Raw genomic sequence first — 17,105 nt, forward strand, 5'->3', positions numbered from 1 at the left:
CAGCAGCAAAACTTCCAGCTGGTGTGCATTACCCACGACGAAGAGTTCGTGCAGATGCTCAGTCGGACACAAGCCATGGAGGGAACTCGTCCGGAGTTCTACTGGCGCATTTTGAGAGAAGACATGTACGAGCTTACTGTATCTTTTTCCTCGTGTTCTGTGTGGTGCCCTGTACTAACGTTTACTTAACTCTGTCCATGTGCAGTGGCGGCAACCGATTTGTGAGCAAGATCGAGCGACACGAGTGGGAAGACGGCATCTAAGTCGAAAGCGGTGAACCATTCGTACTCTTATCTAACAGGAATTTTATCTAGCAACGCCCCTCCCCCCCGTGCGTGCTCTATAGTTGTGTCTTCTTAGCTTCCAGTGTCTGCTTCAACTGCAGCTGCACGCCGAGATTACTGCTCTGCTTGAGCAGCTCACGAACCGCCATAGTCGCATACGAGGAAGGACCCAACTGGAACTCAAGACAGAGAGCACGGAACTTGCCATCAGGGATGGAGGACTGTGCAGAGCGACCGGCGAGACGGTCAACGTCCGTTTCCAGAAGCGGGATGGTGGGGTCATTAAACCGCTTGAGTTCGTGTTCCACATCGATAGGTTTCCTGATCACATGGCGGTAGGAGCCTGGAAGATGGTACTCCGAGTTGGTCGCACGCTCCAGAGCTTGGAAATTCACGTCGTCCGTCTTCATAATCTCCTCGTAACGCTGCTTCAATGCGTTCTCGGGGTACTTGATGCTGTAGCCAGGCAACGGAAGCACCACGTCGTAGATGCTAAACTGGCTCAAGTTCTCATCCGTAACAACGGTGACATTTGCCTCCGGACGCGAAGCTTCAGTCGACGTCCGTGGCTTCTTGTTCGCAGGGCCATCGTCGTCTTCCTCACCGGCATCCTCGCTCTCGTCCACGGAATCTTCCGTAATTGTATCTTGAGGAATGACTAGATCTCCCACCACAGGTAATTCTCTAGAGAACTGAGTCAGGCGTTCACTAGCCACGGTATTCCACACGTAACTCTGGTACGAGTGCGTGTACATCATACGCAGATGACGCGGGATACTCTGGATCGCAGTAGCGTACGCCGTCAACCCGTGAGCACCAAGTCCTTGCAGCACAGCGCGCTCAGCGATCAGATACGGAGGAAGCGCCTTGAGTGCAGCTCCCACGTCCTGGTAGTCTTGGAATGCCTGACGAGCCTCGCGAATCTTTGTCGCGTCGCCCTCTTGCGGACACAGCAGCAAGTCCACAACGCGTTTGTGGTCGCGCTGCAAGATAGCTCGTCCGATCTCGTGGGTGGCGATGGCTTTGGTGCCGAAGCGCTGCAGCCCAAAGTAGTTGATGAAGCCGTGCTCCCTCCAGCTTCGAACTGCGTCGTGGATCTGCTGGTCTGAGATAGTCTCGTCATCAGGGAGATCGCGAATAGCCAGCGAGAAGCGATTGCCGCGTAAGTCGCCAAGGTTCAGGCGTTCAGGGACGTACTCGGCGTTGCCCACGAGGAAGTTGAAAGAGTCGAGCTCACGGCCAGCACGGTTAAGTGTCTCCAGTCGCTCCTTTGATCCGCGGTAGACGGTGCAGAGCTGTGTCGTAATGCCACGTTTGTCCTTCGTTCCAGCATACGTGAAGGCTGATACGTTCGAGTTCATGGCCTTGGCGAGCTGCATCATGACGCTGTTGGTCTCCATGTTGCGTTTGTAGAGCACAAACTGGAGATAATCAGGACGGTTCTTCGGCCACTGTGCACGGCCGTTGTTTCTTTCGCGTCCATCCATATCCTTCCGCTTCTTGCCGCCCACCATCACTCGCCGCACTCGAATCACTGACACCCCGTTACTGTTCGTTGTCGTGTCGGACACCACAGTGCCACTGCCAAACCTACGCACTGTCTCGTGCACTGCCGCTCGAGTGTCCTTGGCTTCAATTGGAGGAAAGAAGAAGGCTGTCTCCGTCTCCTCCTTCTTCACCTCCGCACTCAAAACTTCACTCTCCTTCTTCTTCTCTTCACTCTTGTTCTTGTTGATTTTGTTCGCCAGTCTCTTGGCCTCCTCCTCCTTCACCTGTGCGGCCACCAGTTTCAGCATAAATTCCTCCAGTTTCTCCGCTGTCTCCTGTCCACACACTCCACCAATCGCCACTTTGAGTTTCTCCACGTTCGCCTTCTCTTCCTTCACAAGTCTCGCTCTGTTATTGGCGTTAAACAGGCCCAGCAATGTGCCAGCCAGTTTGCCCACCAGAGTGTGCACTGGTGGTGAAATGTCCATCTTCTCATTGGCTGCATCGTTCAGTAAGGCGAACACTTTGTGCTTGAAGACTTCACTGATCTTCTGCGACTTTGCAGCAGGTGCGACCTGCTTGACGTCCGACAGCGTCACCACGTGCCCATCCAGCGCCACCTCGCGCACCACAAAGTCCGAGTAGCGCTGCTTGGTGGCTCCGTGAAATCCACCCACTTCTGGCATCAGGAAGCGCCGGATACCGACCACAGACTCATCCACACTGCACGGTACGCCGTCGTTGTAGCCAGCAGCACGGAAGTCCGGGCCGTCATGGCGTCCGCCTCGTCCTCGTCCACCCCGACCGCCTCGTCCACCACGCCCACCACGTCGTCCGCCTCCTCCACGACGAGCAGTGCCACGACCCATCGCAGACTGCCGCAGAACACCGAGCGAGCGAGAGAGCGTCGTCGTACACCAGCGCTCCACTCGAGCGGAGCAATCGTGTGTTTTGACTGGCTGAAAAATGATCAGCTTCATCTTAGTGACATGTCACTATAATTTTTTCCGTCACACGTCGCAGAATTCTTCTTCTGATGTGGACTCCTGCGCTGTTGGGAAGCACGGTTGCGGTCAGTGCGTGGCTGCTGGTGCGTCAGTTGGCTCTGTATCGCAGTAGCGAAGGGCTCTCCGACGTCCCTGCGTTGACTCTGCTACGTTTCAGCTTAAATGTGCGGCTTCATTCGCTGATATTGTGGATCTCTGGAGTCTCGCGCAGTCTGCCGAGCATCGCGGATGTGGATCAACTGCCCGGAAAAGTGCTGCGTGTGCTGGGCAACAATCCGAGTCGAATGACACTGCGAGGAACAAACGTCTACGTAGTGGGCAGCGGACCGAGAAGATTGTTGGTCGACTCGAGCGACGGCAATGAGGTGTTTGTAAAGAGGTTGCTGGACGTGTGTCACCTGCATGGGGTGGAGGAGATCTCGGATCTACTGGTGACTCACGGACACCTGGACCATGTAGGGGGCCTTCTGCCATTAAAGCAGAGATTCCCATCTATGAAGGTGTGGAAGTATCTCCCTGATGCAAGTAAAGAGGGGGATGGAGACGGAGATCGACGCTTGAGATTGAGCAATGAACAGTGTCGACGCCTCGGGATTGCGGCACTAAAAGACGGACAGGAGTTCCAAGTGCCCGGCGGTGAAGGCGTGTTGATGACGGTGTACTCTCCAGGACACTGCAATGATCACGTGTGCTTCGTGCTGGATAAGGTGGACGACCTGAAGGCGCCCGTGTTGTTCTCTGGAGACTGCGTCTTGGGCTTCGGTAGCTGCATGTTTGACTCGCTGGCCGACCTCACGGCGTCTCTAGCGAAGCTGAAAGACTGCGGTGCTGCAACTATCTACCCGGGACATGGACCTGTAGTGGACGATGCACCCGCTAAGATCATGGAGTACATAACACATCGTCAACAACGAGAATTCGAGATCCTGGAAGTGCTCAAGAGACAGGGAGGACTGTCGTCGCCGGAGATCGTGGATAGAATCTACAAGCCATTGTCCTACATGTTGCGCTTGTCTGCACGGAAAGCCGTCGATAAACACCTGCAGAAACTGCTGGTAGAACGCCAAGTCCGGCAGGTTCGTCCTGCTGGATGGCTCCAGTCTGCCACGTACATTTTGAGTTAAAAAGTTGCTGCAAGAATGCTGGTGTTATTGGGTTAATAGTGAGGCTGCTCTACCCACATACAGTCGAAGTAGAGAGCAAAATAAATGACGCATAGAACCTGGTCTCTCTTACTTGATAAACACAAATTATTTCCCGTATGTACAAACCGTTGAGCTCCACTGTATGAAGCGTTTACGAGCGGCTGCTACTGAGCTGACGTGCCATCTTGATGTTGTCCTGGATCTGTTGACGAGATTGCTCAGCGATGAGGTTCATCTGGATAATCTGCGCCATCAGCGAGTCTGGATCGGAGTCACTGCGTTCGTAGGCGTTGGAGCTGTTGAAGCTGCCGTTGTAAGGCCTTGAGGACGCGCTGTTTACTCGAGCTACTGCGATGGACCCTCGAGTCACTGGCGTCTCCGAGTCGCGTCCCTTGTAGTAATTGTCTTCAGGGCTGCCAGGTGGCGAGTGGCTGTGACGACGTTTTGCCACCGTGCGCTTCTCCGCATAGGCGTCCATACTACGACTGGTAGGGTGTGATGACTGCTCTTGGTAGATGGTCACGGGCACAGCTGACATCGACGACGAACCAGGTTTCACTTGAGTGTTGTGTGTGGGCTGTCCAGGATGCTTCGGAAGCGGAGCTGCTGCTGCCCCCGAATCCGCGTAATAACCCTCGTCCTCTTTCTGGCGGTTTACACCAATGATAGGCTGTGGGATTGTGCGGAAGGATCCACTACTACTGCTGTGGCTGCTTGACGCAGACGCTGCGTGTTGGCCCTCCCCCTCGCCGCTGTCGTCCGTGGCTGCTCTGCCTCGTGTTGAGCTCCCAAAGCTGTCCTGCGAGCTCTCGGACCCCGTCAAGGAAGCAGCAGCGTACTCCACAAGGTTCCGTACACTCTCCGGGGCGCGTAGATCTACTTGGTGAATCAATCGGATGCATTTCTTGCAGAACTGTTCGTGGTGTGGCACACGGAAGTCGTGGAAGCTCAGGACACGCACTTTGAGGACGCAGCTGGAGCACGTGACTCGGTGACACACAGCACACTGCTTGGATGAGCTCAAGAAGCCAGAGGCCTTGGCGTGGCACACCTCGCACTTTCCATGCGTGATGAACGGACGCACCGTGTGCTTGCCAGCCTCCACCAGTGCCGTGGCAATGACTGCATGTGCCACGGGTCTCGCCTGCTCAATACGTAGCCAGAGTTCCGCCGATTTCATGTCGGCTACCCAGTCCACGACTTTTCCGCCTGCGTCATTCTTGCCACGCATGTAGACTTTGACCCCTCCGCTCTTGTTTCGCTTGTACAGGTAGCAGATAGAGAACTTGGCTCGTACGCACTCATTGAACAGCGGACAAGTGGGCAGCTCAACCGACTCGGTGAGTGTGTAGCCAATCTCTTTGCCGTTGCGATCGCGCGTCATGCCCACCTGTTCGTACCAGCAGACGTCGCGGTTCTTGACGAGTCCCTTACCGGGCGACTCTACCGTCATCCACTTGAAACACGAGAGGAAGAACGGATCTTCAGGGGTGCGTTTCTTGATGACGCCAAGCACGGCGCAGTCCACGATGTCCTCGCGGTAAACACCCGAGATGCGCCGGAAGTCGGGCGTGTTGTCAGCGTAGCGACCCATAACGACCTCGTCCAGCGTGCCGTCGATGCGGCCTGTGCACAAATATTTGAATTCGCTGTCGTCTTTGATCTTACGTCGCCGATAGACTGTCAGATCGTGCTTCTGCTTGATCGGCTTCCACTTGCGCTCCCGCGATTCCTGCGTGTCAAACTGTTCGCGGTGGTACGCGTCGATAGTCTGTTGCAGCAGCGAGTCTCCCCACTGGAGGAAGCTCTGCGCTTCCTGCTTGCTTAGGCGCAACGGAGGGAAGAAGTCCAGCGGCAATGGGAACATCATACCGCCGAGTGGATGGAAGGCAATCTGAGGCCGAACGGAGCAACTGGGAAGTGCACCATCAAAAGCTTGAACCTCAAAGGGACAACAGGCAAGTACCATTCAGACAGGAAACGGTTTACTTTCAATAATTTAGAGACTTTGAAAGCTAATGATAATAGGATTAAAGATCCTACAAACATAAATCTTTACGCTAAACCATTCTTATAGACTTTGGAAATAGATGATTCTGATTTGTTTCGTGAACCAAAGAATTTTAACATTAGCGGACTTAGGGTTTGTATGTGAACCCTCGGGATAGCAGACGTGCAGCTGGGCGGCTGGTAATATTACCCCATGCGATGCAAGACTTGTTCTTCCAGGTTGCTACTCTTGCTAGGCCTCGAAGCCTTGTTAGTGAGTGATGGTCGCTCCTCGGCTACGCCGAGTGGTGACCATTGTGGTGAAGGAATTAGTCGTAACAACAGTAAGTTGCAGGGACTGAAAGTCCAGCAGGGGAGAAAACCGAGTGCTGCTGCTTGCTCTTGACGGCGCAAGTTGTCGAGTGTGTAGCAGCACACGGAAAAAAACCGGTAACATATATTGGCAGGATTAGCAGTAGGATGGGGCTGGCGGCTCGCCAGCCAATGGTCCGTCGAAGTCCGGCTTCTGGACGCGAGCATCGCGTCCTGGAGGCACCTGAGCCTCAGGTTTGAGCTGGACGCAGTCCTGGCTCTTCCTCCACACTTTACACTCCCACTGGATCTAGTCGAAGCGCAGCTTCAACATGATCACCTTGTAGAGCTCACCACGATATCCTTGGCATCTTCTAGCAGCGCTGCAGCACGACGTTTCGTCCTTGGTAGCGCTCTTTCTCCTTCTTGTCCTTCGCATGCATGAACTGATAGTAGTAGCTTGCATTCACGCATGGCGATGATGTTTGGCTCCCACTGAACGAGCTGAGCCTTGCTGACGGTCGATGCGCAGCACCTTCATCCCATCACGGCAATGTTCGAACTTGTCCTTCGGCAATGGCTTCGTCATCGCGTCGGCGATCATGTCGTCGGTGCCAACATGGCGATTCCGTAGCTGCTCGTCCTCCACGAGGTGGCGCACCAAGTGGAACTTGTTCATAATGTGCTTGTTCTTGCTGTGCTTGCCAGGCTTGGCAGTCAGATAGATACACGACTTGTTATCGCCGAAAATCTCCGGAGTCGCGAACTCCCAGCATAGTTCTTCACAGAGTCCACGTAGCCACTGTAGATCTCTAGTGCCTTCATTCATGGCAATATACTCTGCTTCCGTTGTGCTCTGTGCGTTAATCTCTTGCTTTCTTGATCCGTACGAAACCACGTTACCATTGACGAACGTCACGAACCCGCTAGCACTCTTTCGGTCATCAGGGTCATTAGCGTAGTCAGTATCGGTGTAACACGTCAGCTTGACGTCGTTCCCAATAACAATGTCCATCACTAAGCCGTGGTCTTGAGTACTACTGAGGTAGCGTAGCACCCTCTTTCCCATAGCGTAGTGTGTGTGGTCGAAGCAGGACAGGTACTTGCTGAGATTACGCACAGCGTGCGCAATGTCCGGCCTTGAGGCTGAGACCAGATATTGTAGTGCACCAACGAGCTCTCGGTACGGGGGCGGGGAGTCATCTTTCGCATCTGTGACCACCTCAGCGCGCAGCGCTTCCGGTCTTGCAACCGCGTTGCAACCCTCCATGTGAAATCGCTTTAGCACCTCCGTAATATGTTGCCGCTGGCAAAATACCGCATGTCGACGCTCGCTGTCGATTAGTATCTCCACGCCTAGTAGATACTTGACTGGTCCGATAGATGTGAGTTCATACTCCTCACTGAGCTGCTTAGCAACCTTAGCGCAAAGGTCACTAGGGCCGAGGAGCAGTAGGTCGTCGACGTACACCGTGAGCAACATGGTGACTTCTCCTCCCACTTTCCTGGCGTAGAGTCCGTAGTCAGAGTCGAGGCGCTCGAGTCCGATCTTCGTCAGGAACTTGTGCAATGTCTTGTTCCAAACGCGAGGCGCTTGCTTTAGCCCATACAAACTCTTCTGTAGCTTGCATACGTAGCGCGTAGAGTCTTCTCCGAAGCCTGGAGGCTGCTCCATGTAGACCTCCTCGTCGAGATCACCGTACAAGAACGCGGTCTTGACGTCGAACTGCAAGATGGCCCATCCGCGTTGCAGTGCGTATACGATCACGCATCTGATCGTCTCAAATCTGATAACAGGTGCGTATGTTTCACTGTAGTCGATGCCCATGCGTTGTAGAAAGCCTCTGATCACCAGTCGAGCTTTATATCGCTTAATCCGGCCCGTAGAGTCTTTCTTGAGCGCGTACACCCACTTGCACAAAATAACACGCTTGCCCTTGGCCTCCGTGCGTCGCACGAGCACCCAAGTTTCATGCTGCTGCTGTGAGTCCATCTCGACTTGCATCGCTGCTTTCCACTCCTTTCACTTCTTTGACCTTGCCGCATGCTTGTGACTAATGGGGATCTGCACATCCTCGACGTTCTGCTTCGTCACATTCGTCACTACGTAGTCCTTGAGTCGGGCGGATGGTTGTCGCTTCCGCTTCGGTCGCGACGTAGCTGCACTGTCGTCTGGCGACGACTTCTGCGTCGTGCATGGCTCCCAGTTCTCGTCTTCGTGAGCATCACGTCGACTGTCCTTGGCCTTCGAGGCTCCCACTCGATTTGCACATGCTTTCGCCTTATTCTTGCCCTTTGTGTTCTTCCGCTTGAAACCTCCCACTGAAGCTGCTGGCTTCTTAGCGTCCTCGCTTGATAGCTGTGGGTCATCACTTCGAGTCGCAGACTCGGCTTCAACTTCAACACCTTGGTCCTGGCTCTCACCAGCAGTGCCATTTCCGCTGCTCGCTTTTCTGCAAGCTCTGCAGGAAGCTGCAGGAACGTAGACATTGTCGTCCGGATCGGCACGATCGGGATCTCCGCAGGTAAGTCGTAGTCTCCGTAAGCGTAGGTGTTTGCAAGAAGTTGCTCAATATACACAGTGTTCACCGTGTACTTCTCATGTGCCTTCATGTTTCCATCTCTGCACGTCGTCACTGATCCTGTGCGCAGGTTCAGCAGCTTATAGCCCTTGGTCTTCTCGCTGTAGCCAAGTAGTAAGCACATCTGCGTCCTTGGAGTGAGCTTCTCCTTTCTCTGCCGAGAATCATCAGGGATGTGCGCGTGCACCAAGCACCCCCACGTGCGCAGCACGCTGAGGTCTGGCCGCTCTCCGTACAGGGCCTCGTACGGGGACTGCTGGTCCTTCAACACCGGCGTCGGCGTCTTGTTGAGCGTCTCAATTGCATGTAGGAAGGCTTCTCCCCATAATGAAACAGGCATTTGCGTAGCTTGTAACATAGATCTGACCTGCCGCATGGCGATCTGGTTCGTGCGCTCCACGATAGCGTTCTCCTGCGGGCTGTAGAGATTGGATGAACGCGTGTCGATGCTGAGGTCCTTGCAGAAGGTCTCGAGCTGCATGTTGACGAACTCGCCACCACCATCGGAGAACAGCATCTTGATGGTCGCCTTCGGGAACTGGTTCTGGATCCAGCGAATCTGCTTCTGAATCAGCTCCGTGGCTTCGTCTTTGTAGGCTAATAGATATCCCCACTTGTATCTCGTAGCTTCGTCGATAATCAATAGAAACTGGTTTGATTTCGATATTGTCTCCACTCCAACACTGCATAGGTCGACACAAAGCTTGTGCAAGGGCTTTGCAGAGCGAGACGGCTTGCGCTTGTAGCTCATGCGCTTCGTCTTTGACTCTAAGCATAGAATGCATTCATAGAGAGCAAAATTCTTCCACTGCATGTTGATGCCAAAGTTATAGTTTCCTGCCATAGTCTTGATAGTCTCCATGTTTACGTGGCCCATGCGGTTGTGCAGCAACGTCATGGGGTTCTCAGCTTCACTGGCCTTGACGCTCATCACGTTCTTGCTCTGACGTGGCGACCACATGCGGTACATCCCGCGGATGTACTTGAAGCGCAGCTTCAATGTGTCCTTGACCAGCCACGTAGTCTTCTGATCATGCGAGACGCGCACCTTGAAGTTTCCTTTAAATTGCATGTAGGTCTACGAGATCAGGTTGTAGGCAGCCGACTTGGCGTAGCTCACGTCATCAAGGAGGCGCTCCTCGATCTTGCCCGTGTGCTCGTTCAGCACTTGCATAAGCACTGTGCCTACAGTTGCGCGCTCGGTTGTGCCGTTGCCGAAGACTAGCTCTGCAACTGAGTCTTCGTGTAGCTCCGTAAACAAGGTAAGGTCGCTCGAGACGTTGGTCTGCGCGCCGCTATCCAGCACCCACTCCACCATGTCCTGGTCCTTGTCCTTGTCCTTGTAGTTGAAGTTGTCACGCACCGCGAGTACATGCTCTTGTCCTTCAGCTTGAGTCGGTGCAGCCGACTTGGCTGTCTTCACAGTTACCACATCGATCATCCTGCGCGGCGGGTTGCTCGAGTTGTTGTTGTTGTTATTGTTGCCACGCTGGCGGCACTCAGGATCGCCACTCCAATGTCCTTGCTCTCCGCACGTGTTGCACTTCGTCTTCGCCTTTCGCTTGGCGATGTCATCCCTCGCACTGGATGAGCTCTTGCTCTTCTGCCGCTTGTTCCGCCCACGCGGCGATGAGCTGCGGCTGCGACGAGTGTTGCGATTGTTGTTGCCTCGTGCTTGGCTGCTGCTCGAGTTTCGACGTCCTCTTCCGTCGTTGTGTCCGTCGCCACGACCACCAACAAATGCAACATCTCGCTGGACGGCACGTTCACCTCCACCACGTCCTTGCTGTAGCTCAATCTCTTGACGTGAGTGGTCGAAGGCGCTCGATCGCTTGCTCCCACGTAATGGACTCATCACGTCCAATACGTACTTCATGCTCGTTTACCACCGCTGGGTACACCTCCACTGTATTTGACAATAGGATAGAGACGGCTTCCTGCTCAGGCAGCTGCTTGTTCGCGTGTCGAAGTCACTGTTGGTAGTCGTCGATGTCACGAATGTAATCGTCAAGTCGTTCGTCACGTTGCAGGCGACGCCTCAGCATATCTCGCTTGAGAAACACGCTGTTTACGCCAGGATGGTTATCAAAATGATCTTCCAGTGTACGCCACAGTAGGATAGGATCAGCACGTTGAATAACACTTGTAAATCGCATCTGTAGCTCTTGACTAAGTCCCATCGTAAGTTCACGTTGAGCAACACGCAGTCGTTGCTTGAAACAGTCGCGCTGTCCTTCGTTACGTTGGTCTGCCATCGTTTCGCGCTCCATGATGGGGTCCAAGAGGTGTGCGACGTCGAGAATGGAGCAAATCTCGACGCGCCACGTCTGGTAGCTGTTATCGGTAAGTCTTGCGTTCAACTGCACGTGTCCGCTCTGGTTCATGCACCGCGTGCATCTGTGGTCTCCAACCATGGGTTCGTCCGTAGCGGAGTCGGTCCCGGCCTCGGTCTGGACTGGCTGCGCTGCAGCCTCGGACGTTCTTGGGTTTCTTGGCGGCTCGCTCTGACGCGTGCTGGCGCCGGCGGTAAGTTCCTCTGTGCTTGGGTTTCCTCGGCGGGGCCCGTACGGCGTCGGCACTCGCTGCGGTTGTGCTCGAGCCGCTGAGAATTCTTGAATGAGCTGCCTTTGTGGGCGTCGGGTGGATGCTTCCACTGGGATGTTCTGCACTTGCTGCTGATTTGTCAGTGTAGTCATAACGGTACCGAATTGGGCCAATAAGAGCTTGAGTTGTTGCTCAACTCGGGTTGATGACGCTTGTGACGTCGCACGTGCCTCGTCTGACGTTGTCTCGTCTACTCTTGCAGGCAACTGCAACTCGTCGGACGCGCGCGAGCTCTGCGTACTCCGGACTGGGCTTCCAGCTCTCCTTCTTGGGCTCATAACCTGAGTGATGGTCGCTCCTCGGCTACGCCGAGTGGTGACCATTGTGGTGAAGGAATTAGTCGTAACAACAGTAAGTTGCAGGGACTGAAAGTCCAGCAGGGGAGAAAACCGAGTGCTGCTGCTTGCTCTTGACGGCGCAAGTTGTCGAGTGTGTAGCAGCACACGGAAAAACCCCGGTAACATATATTGGTAGGATTAGCAGTAGGATGGGGCTGGCGGCTCGCCAGCCAATGGTCCGTCGAAGTCCGGCTTCTGGACGCGAGCATCGCGTCCTGGAGGCACCTGAGCCTCAGGTTTGAGCTGGACGCAGTCCTGGCTCTTCCTCCACACTATACAGTTAGTAGCTGGATGCCCGTGCGAGATGTGTTCGCCAAGTACATTATCAAGATGATGCAAATACACGTGCACGGCGTTTAACGTTAGGCGCTTTCGCGCTCGCCACCTGGTGCCTATCCCGAGGAAACATTCACGCTGGCAACGTTGCGCTGTGTAAACACTGCTGGCCAGTGGCCCACTGGCAGTGGGTAGACTCCAGTGGCAACTTACGTACCGGTAACTAAAAAAATCGTGTTGACCTGGAGAACAGCAAACCAGAAGTCAGATTTTGTGCTCGCACAAAGTTTGTGCTTTTTGTTCGGTCGTCAGGATTCAAGACGGTATCGTTCCGAGTGTTTACTGTACTGTAAAGACTTCCTCGAAGTGCTGGCATTGCCAACTTGGCAACTTGCCAACACACCATCCCAATGACAACACAGTGTTGCTCGCCAAGCCGCATTTTTCCCTTGCATATGCATGTGCATGACCCATTTTTTTTCGCGGACGACTTGCGTGTCAGTGATCTCGGTGTATGTCTCGCTGGCTAATAACTTGTTATACACGAAGTTTGTGTTCAATGCGAGTGGACTTTGAAATTCCTGTTTCCGACTAGAATCCCAAGTACAGTTATAGAAAGTACCGGTACTTTAGCGGTATTACGGTAAATCGAGCTGTCGATATCTGCCACACGAAATAACTACTATACGGCATTTTCTCCATCGAGGGCTGCTGGAAATTGAGTCGAGCAACATAACATCACGCAACTTTGAACCGGTCTCAAAGACAAGTTCAAAAAGCCCAATTGGCACCAAGTCCAGCGCGCCCTCCAATACCGCGCAGCGTCACAAGATTACTACAAAGTCTTAATTATCATGCACTCGACGTCTAGCTTAGACGGTGATGAGCCTCCGGTGACCGACGAGACCACCGCCTCCGAACTTAAGTTCGTGACTGAACGCGCGGATGAATCGGGACCCGACGCCTTCCCGGAGCACGAGGAATGTGAGGCTGTGCTTACTATGAAGTGCGGCGAACCGCTTATGGCTGTACGCAAGAAGCTGCACGACGAAATCCTCATTTCATTTATTCCGGACGAGGGTTTTGGCGTGTTCCAGAGCAAGGTGGAGCGCCACTACAGCAAGCTGGACCCCAACTACGTCCAGGAACGACGCGCCATCTACTTGAAGCCGAGCAGCAATGCCACGCAGTCAAAATACGTCCAGCTAACGAAGGAGAACTTCGATCCGCTGCTGCGTGTGCGCTGGAAAGTGGCGCGTAGCATGAAAGCTGAACTCAAATACGAGGTTTTCTGCTATTTTGTGGATACGACGACAAAGAAGGAGAAGAAGCGGCTGACCATGAAGATGTTCCAGCAGCAGCAGCAGCAACAATTAGCGGAAGGCGGCGTCGACTCGATCGTAGCCAACGGCCCAACCGGAGCCACTGCATCGCCCAACCCGTCCTTTATGCCGTTTGGCCAGGCAGCAACGGCCGGTTTCCCACTTATCCAGAGCTACGCAGACATGTCCATTGACGGATCTCTCACGCCTGGGGGCAGCGCGGCGAAGTCTGCGGGTATTCGAACTGGTCACAAGAACGGAGTGCGTGACGAAGCCATTCTAGTTAGCGACCGACCCAGGAAGGTTGCACGCGGTAAACAGACAACTGCGACTGCCGGAGACCAGCTGCATTTGGACGGAAGCGCCGATGAGCCCGTGTTCCATACAATCCCGTTCCGGATCAATGGGTTTGTGGTACCGCTGGAGGTGGACATCACAGCCCTGAAACGGAGTTTGGGGCTGGTACAACCTCCCTCGGACGCCCCCGTCGGCGGCCTGGATCCCACCACCCCACACTTATAAATAGGATTCGCAGCGTGGAGCAAGAGTGATGACAGACAGGAAAAGAGAGATGAAGCAGGAGCAGCAACTCAGTAGCACCGGTAACCGAGAAGGAGAAGGGAGACACGAATCATGTAGGCAAGCGAAAAGTTGCAGTAGTTCGATAGTGGAGTTTCTTGCCCTACAGTCAGTTGTTGTGTGGACCTGTAGTAATACCAGATTGCCGAGCGAGTTGTGGCTTTCATTTTAACAAAACATCGTCGAACGATTTATCTTTTCTAAGACGTATTAATACTTTTAAGTGACATTGTCAAGCTTTTTTTTTTAACTCGACCTATAACAGCAAGAGGTTAGTGCTCTCGAGATGCTGCGATCTTTGCACGGATGCAACTAGAGCTGAGGGTGCTGCTCTCCGTACGGCGACATGCAAAAATGCGGAGCTTTGGCAGTCCACGACCCACGCGAATGTCGTTGATCTTTGCAGCACCCGTAAGCGTCTCGGTGGATACAACCATCGCTGCTGGCTCTGGGACGACAATTGCTGGACCAAAGGGATCTTCGATTGTCACAATGTCCGCAACGATCTGCGGATTGAGGAATGCAATGTAGTCTCGCACCGCACTCTTTCGCTTTTCCAGGGGCTCAACCAACTCTGCGTGTGACTTTTTTTTCAGCATACTATCTGCTGTAACACCCACCAGAACGCGGTTCGCACAGATACTTACAGCAAGCGACAGCAGCTTCTTGTGCCCATTGTGCAAGTGGTCGAACGTGCCTCCCAGGATGACCAGGTCGTGTGGCGTCAGGTCCGCGTGCTCATTCTCAAAGTAGTTAACGTCGGCTGCCAGCCTCCTCTCCACATGCATCGCCAATGGATGATACGTGACTGCAAACAGTCCGTCACGCTCGAATCGCTGCGCATTGAGGCGCTGTACGTCCACCAGAGCGTCCTCACCGAAGACCGCGTTCAAGTCCGGCTGCAGCACCAGCTCTTCCCACGTTTTGCAGTTCGAAGACACTCCACCGCCCACAATCCTGCAGTTTGACCAAGCACAATGTAATGCCAATAGCTCAAGCTACTGGAGTAGATGCAGCAAAGACAGAGAGACACACATACCGAATGTCCAGGAAGGGCTTGTCCAGTGCACAGGCGACGTCCCATGCCATGCCGTAGAGCTCGCTGACGTAGTTGACCACCTCATGCGTGTTCCTACCTGACACGAATACCAACAGAGTCTGCGAGACGAACTCCGTTGCTTTCTCCAGTAGCACGTCGTTCTTCACCAGATCTCGAAAATTCTGAGGCACGTGCATGCGCAACAGCCCGACACAAATACCGTTCTTCTTGTGAGTGTCGGCCCGCGCGGCTGCACGCTTGTGAAATGTGGCCATCCCCACGACGGCCACGACACCAGCGGCAACTGCAAGCGCAGTGCTGGCCCCGGAGAGTACCGGAGCGCCCAAGACGCCCGATGGTAGCTTCAGCTTTTTTTCCATTACCGGTTGTCAAATGAAATAGCTGGGCACAAATCCGCTCGCGTCGTATTATAGTCCGGACCTAAAACCTATAAATTTTACCGGACCAAAACCAATGTATTCCTAGAAAAAGCTTTTTTAAAGTTTTTTTTTAAAGAAATGCAAACTCGCTTGGAATAATTACTGAAGCAATGTTTTTAATAATTTTAACACGCTTTTGCTATCAAAAAAAGGCAATCGATAAGAAACAGGAAATGCATGCACATCAGGAAAATACAAGATGTATAGACAAATGGAATTCGTCGTGCAAAATAAACGAGGCCTAAATTAGAAACGTTGCTTTTCAGTAGAAACGATTCTACTCGTACAGCAGGAATCATGTACGGTAACAAGTACAACTTACCAACGATCAAACGTCGGTTTGAAATCGGTAATGTACAGCCGTCGCGACTTGTGACTCCATCAAAAACTCGTCGACATTTGTACATGTAGACTTCGCCGTGTCTGCACCATCTTTATCAGCGCTTGAAGGCGTCTGATTCGCCCACGTCGACACTTGTCATGGTTGCTGACCGTCGTACATGTATTCGAGAGCCGGAGCAATGTAGGGGTTAGTCTCACCTTGAAGGTGTGAAGGCGACCTTTATCAGCGGAATGGAGGCTAGCTTTTGAGATGTGGGTGGAGACTGGAATGTTTTCTAACGAGCATTGTGTCTGTTGTCTTTATCCCTCGGACATTACTAGATCCTGAACCTCAGAACCTGAGGTCCTAGCGGCTCCAACTACAGTACAATGGATCCATGCTGTAGCTAAGATGCCTATCTCAAAACTAGCGAAACGCAGAATAGCGAAATACTGTACAAGCTAGCGAAATGCGGGCTTCAAAAACTTTCGCCGCTGAAGCGGCACTTCAACGTCAACGCTTTGCGGCACTGGTTGTAGCAGGAAAAAATCCTGCCAGGACTTCGCTGCGCAACTGACGCTCGGTCGGCTTGCCGGTGCTTTGCCAAAGCAGCTTTGGCGGCGCTTCAAAATTGACATTGTCCATGAATTACTACATGTATACAGTAACCGCTAGCACCACGTCAAGGGAATCGCCCTTCTCATTGTGGTCCCGATACATTAGATACATGGGATGCTTTGACGGTCCAAACATCCCCATGCCGCTGCTGTCACGGAAGCGTTCGCCGTTGTGCGAACGAACGTTGGTGTCCAGTGGACAGTCCACGGCAGTCTAGGAATGCAGACTGGTCGTCGAGGCGACAAGGGGGCAATTTGCGCAGCGCGGCACTGGCGGATAGACTAGGAAAATCACTTTCAAGGTGACTTTCCAGTACAGTACACTTGGGCCAAGTGACTTGGCACTTGCGGATCTCCGCAAGAAAGAGCTGGTTTCGTCGACGAGCGAGCATCTCCGAGTGAGGATGGGCTCGAGGACTACCCTTATTTAATATCTGAAAGCAATTTGGACAAGATACCTAATGTGCATACATGTACGTGAAAGCATTAGCCTCCTCTGCAAGTTGCCAGCAACTAAACGGCATCGAATTGGTGCTGAAAGAGACTCAAAAATCGTTATCTCGCTTAATCATGAAACCCTTTCTATGGAGTTATCGTACACTGTACTGTAAACTTTACAGTACACAACTTCAGTTTAAGATACCGGTACATTGAAGCGAGTTGCACCCCCTCACTGATTCAGAACCGTATCAGCTCAAGACACAGCTCGATGGCGCCATGCATCATGCATTACATGCACCTCGGCCCGAATACGCTCTCGA

General features: G+C 53.2%; 5 protein-coding genes across 5 annotated transcripts; 2 read left to right on the plus strand and 3 right to left on the minus strand.

Annotated features, from left to right (window-relative positions):
- Positions 1 to 284: 284 nt before the first annotated feature.
- Positions 285 to 2,752, minus strand: PITG_01045 (tRNA pseudouridine synthase D (TruD), putative; the record flags this gene model as incomplete). Its single annotated transcript, XM_002909522.1, has 1 exon — positions 285 to 2,752. The coding sequence occupies one exon, from the start codon at positions 2,750 to 2,752 to the stop codon at positions 341 to 343; it is 2,412 nt and encodes an 803-aa protein (XP_002909568.1).
- Positions 2,753 to 2,808: 56 nt separating this feature from the next.
- PITG_01046 (beta-lactamase-like protein) lies at positions 2,809 to 3,903 on the plus strand (the record flags this gene model as incomplete). The annotated part of the gene is made up of 2 exons (XM_002909523.1): positions 2,809 to 3,150; positions 3,196 to 3,903. 2 exons carry the CDS (start codon positions 2,809 to 2,811, stop codon positions 3,901 to 3,903), a joined length of 1,050 nt encoding a protein of 349 aa, XP_002909569.1.
- A 150-nt stretch (positions 3,904 to 4,053) lies between these two features.
- Positions 4,054 to 5,893, minus strand: PITG_01047 (uncharacterized protein; the record flags this gene model as incomplete). The annotated part of the gene is made up of 1 exon (XM_002909524.1): positions 4,054 to 5,893. One exon carries the CDS (start codon positions 5,891 to 5,893, stop codon positions 4,076 to 4,078), a length of 1,818 nt encoding a protein of 605 aa, XP_002909570.1.
- Positions 5,894 to 12,879: 6,986 nt separating this feature from the next.
- Positions 12,880 to 13,869, plus strand: PITG_01048 (uncharacterized protein; the record flags this gene model as incomplete). The annotated part of the gene is made up of 1 exon (XM_002909525.1): positions 12,880 to 13,869. One exon carries the CDS (start codon positions 12,880 to 12,882, stop codon positions 13,867 to 13,869), a length of 990 nt encoding a protein of 329 aa, XP_002909571.1.
- Positions 13,870 to 14,198: 329 nt separating this feature from the next.
- Positions 14,199 to 15,345, minus strand: PITG_01049 (uncharacterized protein; the record flags this gene model as incomplete). The annotated part of the gene is made up of 2 exons (XM_002909526.1): positions 14,199 to 14,883; positions 14,966 to 15,345. The coding sequence occupies 2 exons, from the start codon at positions 15,343 to 15,345 to the stop codon at positions 14,199 to 14,201; spliced, it is 1,065 nt and encodes a 354-aa protein (XP_002909572.1).
- Between the last annotated feature and the right edge of the window lie 1,760 nt (positions 15,346 to 17,105).

Source organism: Phytophthora infestans, genomic scaffold (assembly GCF_000142945.1).
Source record: "Phytophthora infestans T30-4 supercont1.1 genomic scaffold, whole genome shotgun sequence".
Classification (NCBI taxonomy): Eukaryota; Oomycota; class Peronosporomycetes; order Peronosporales; family Peronosporaceae; genus Phytophthora; species Phytophthora infestans.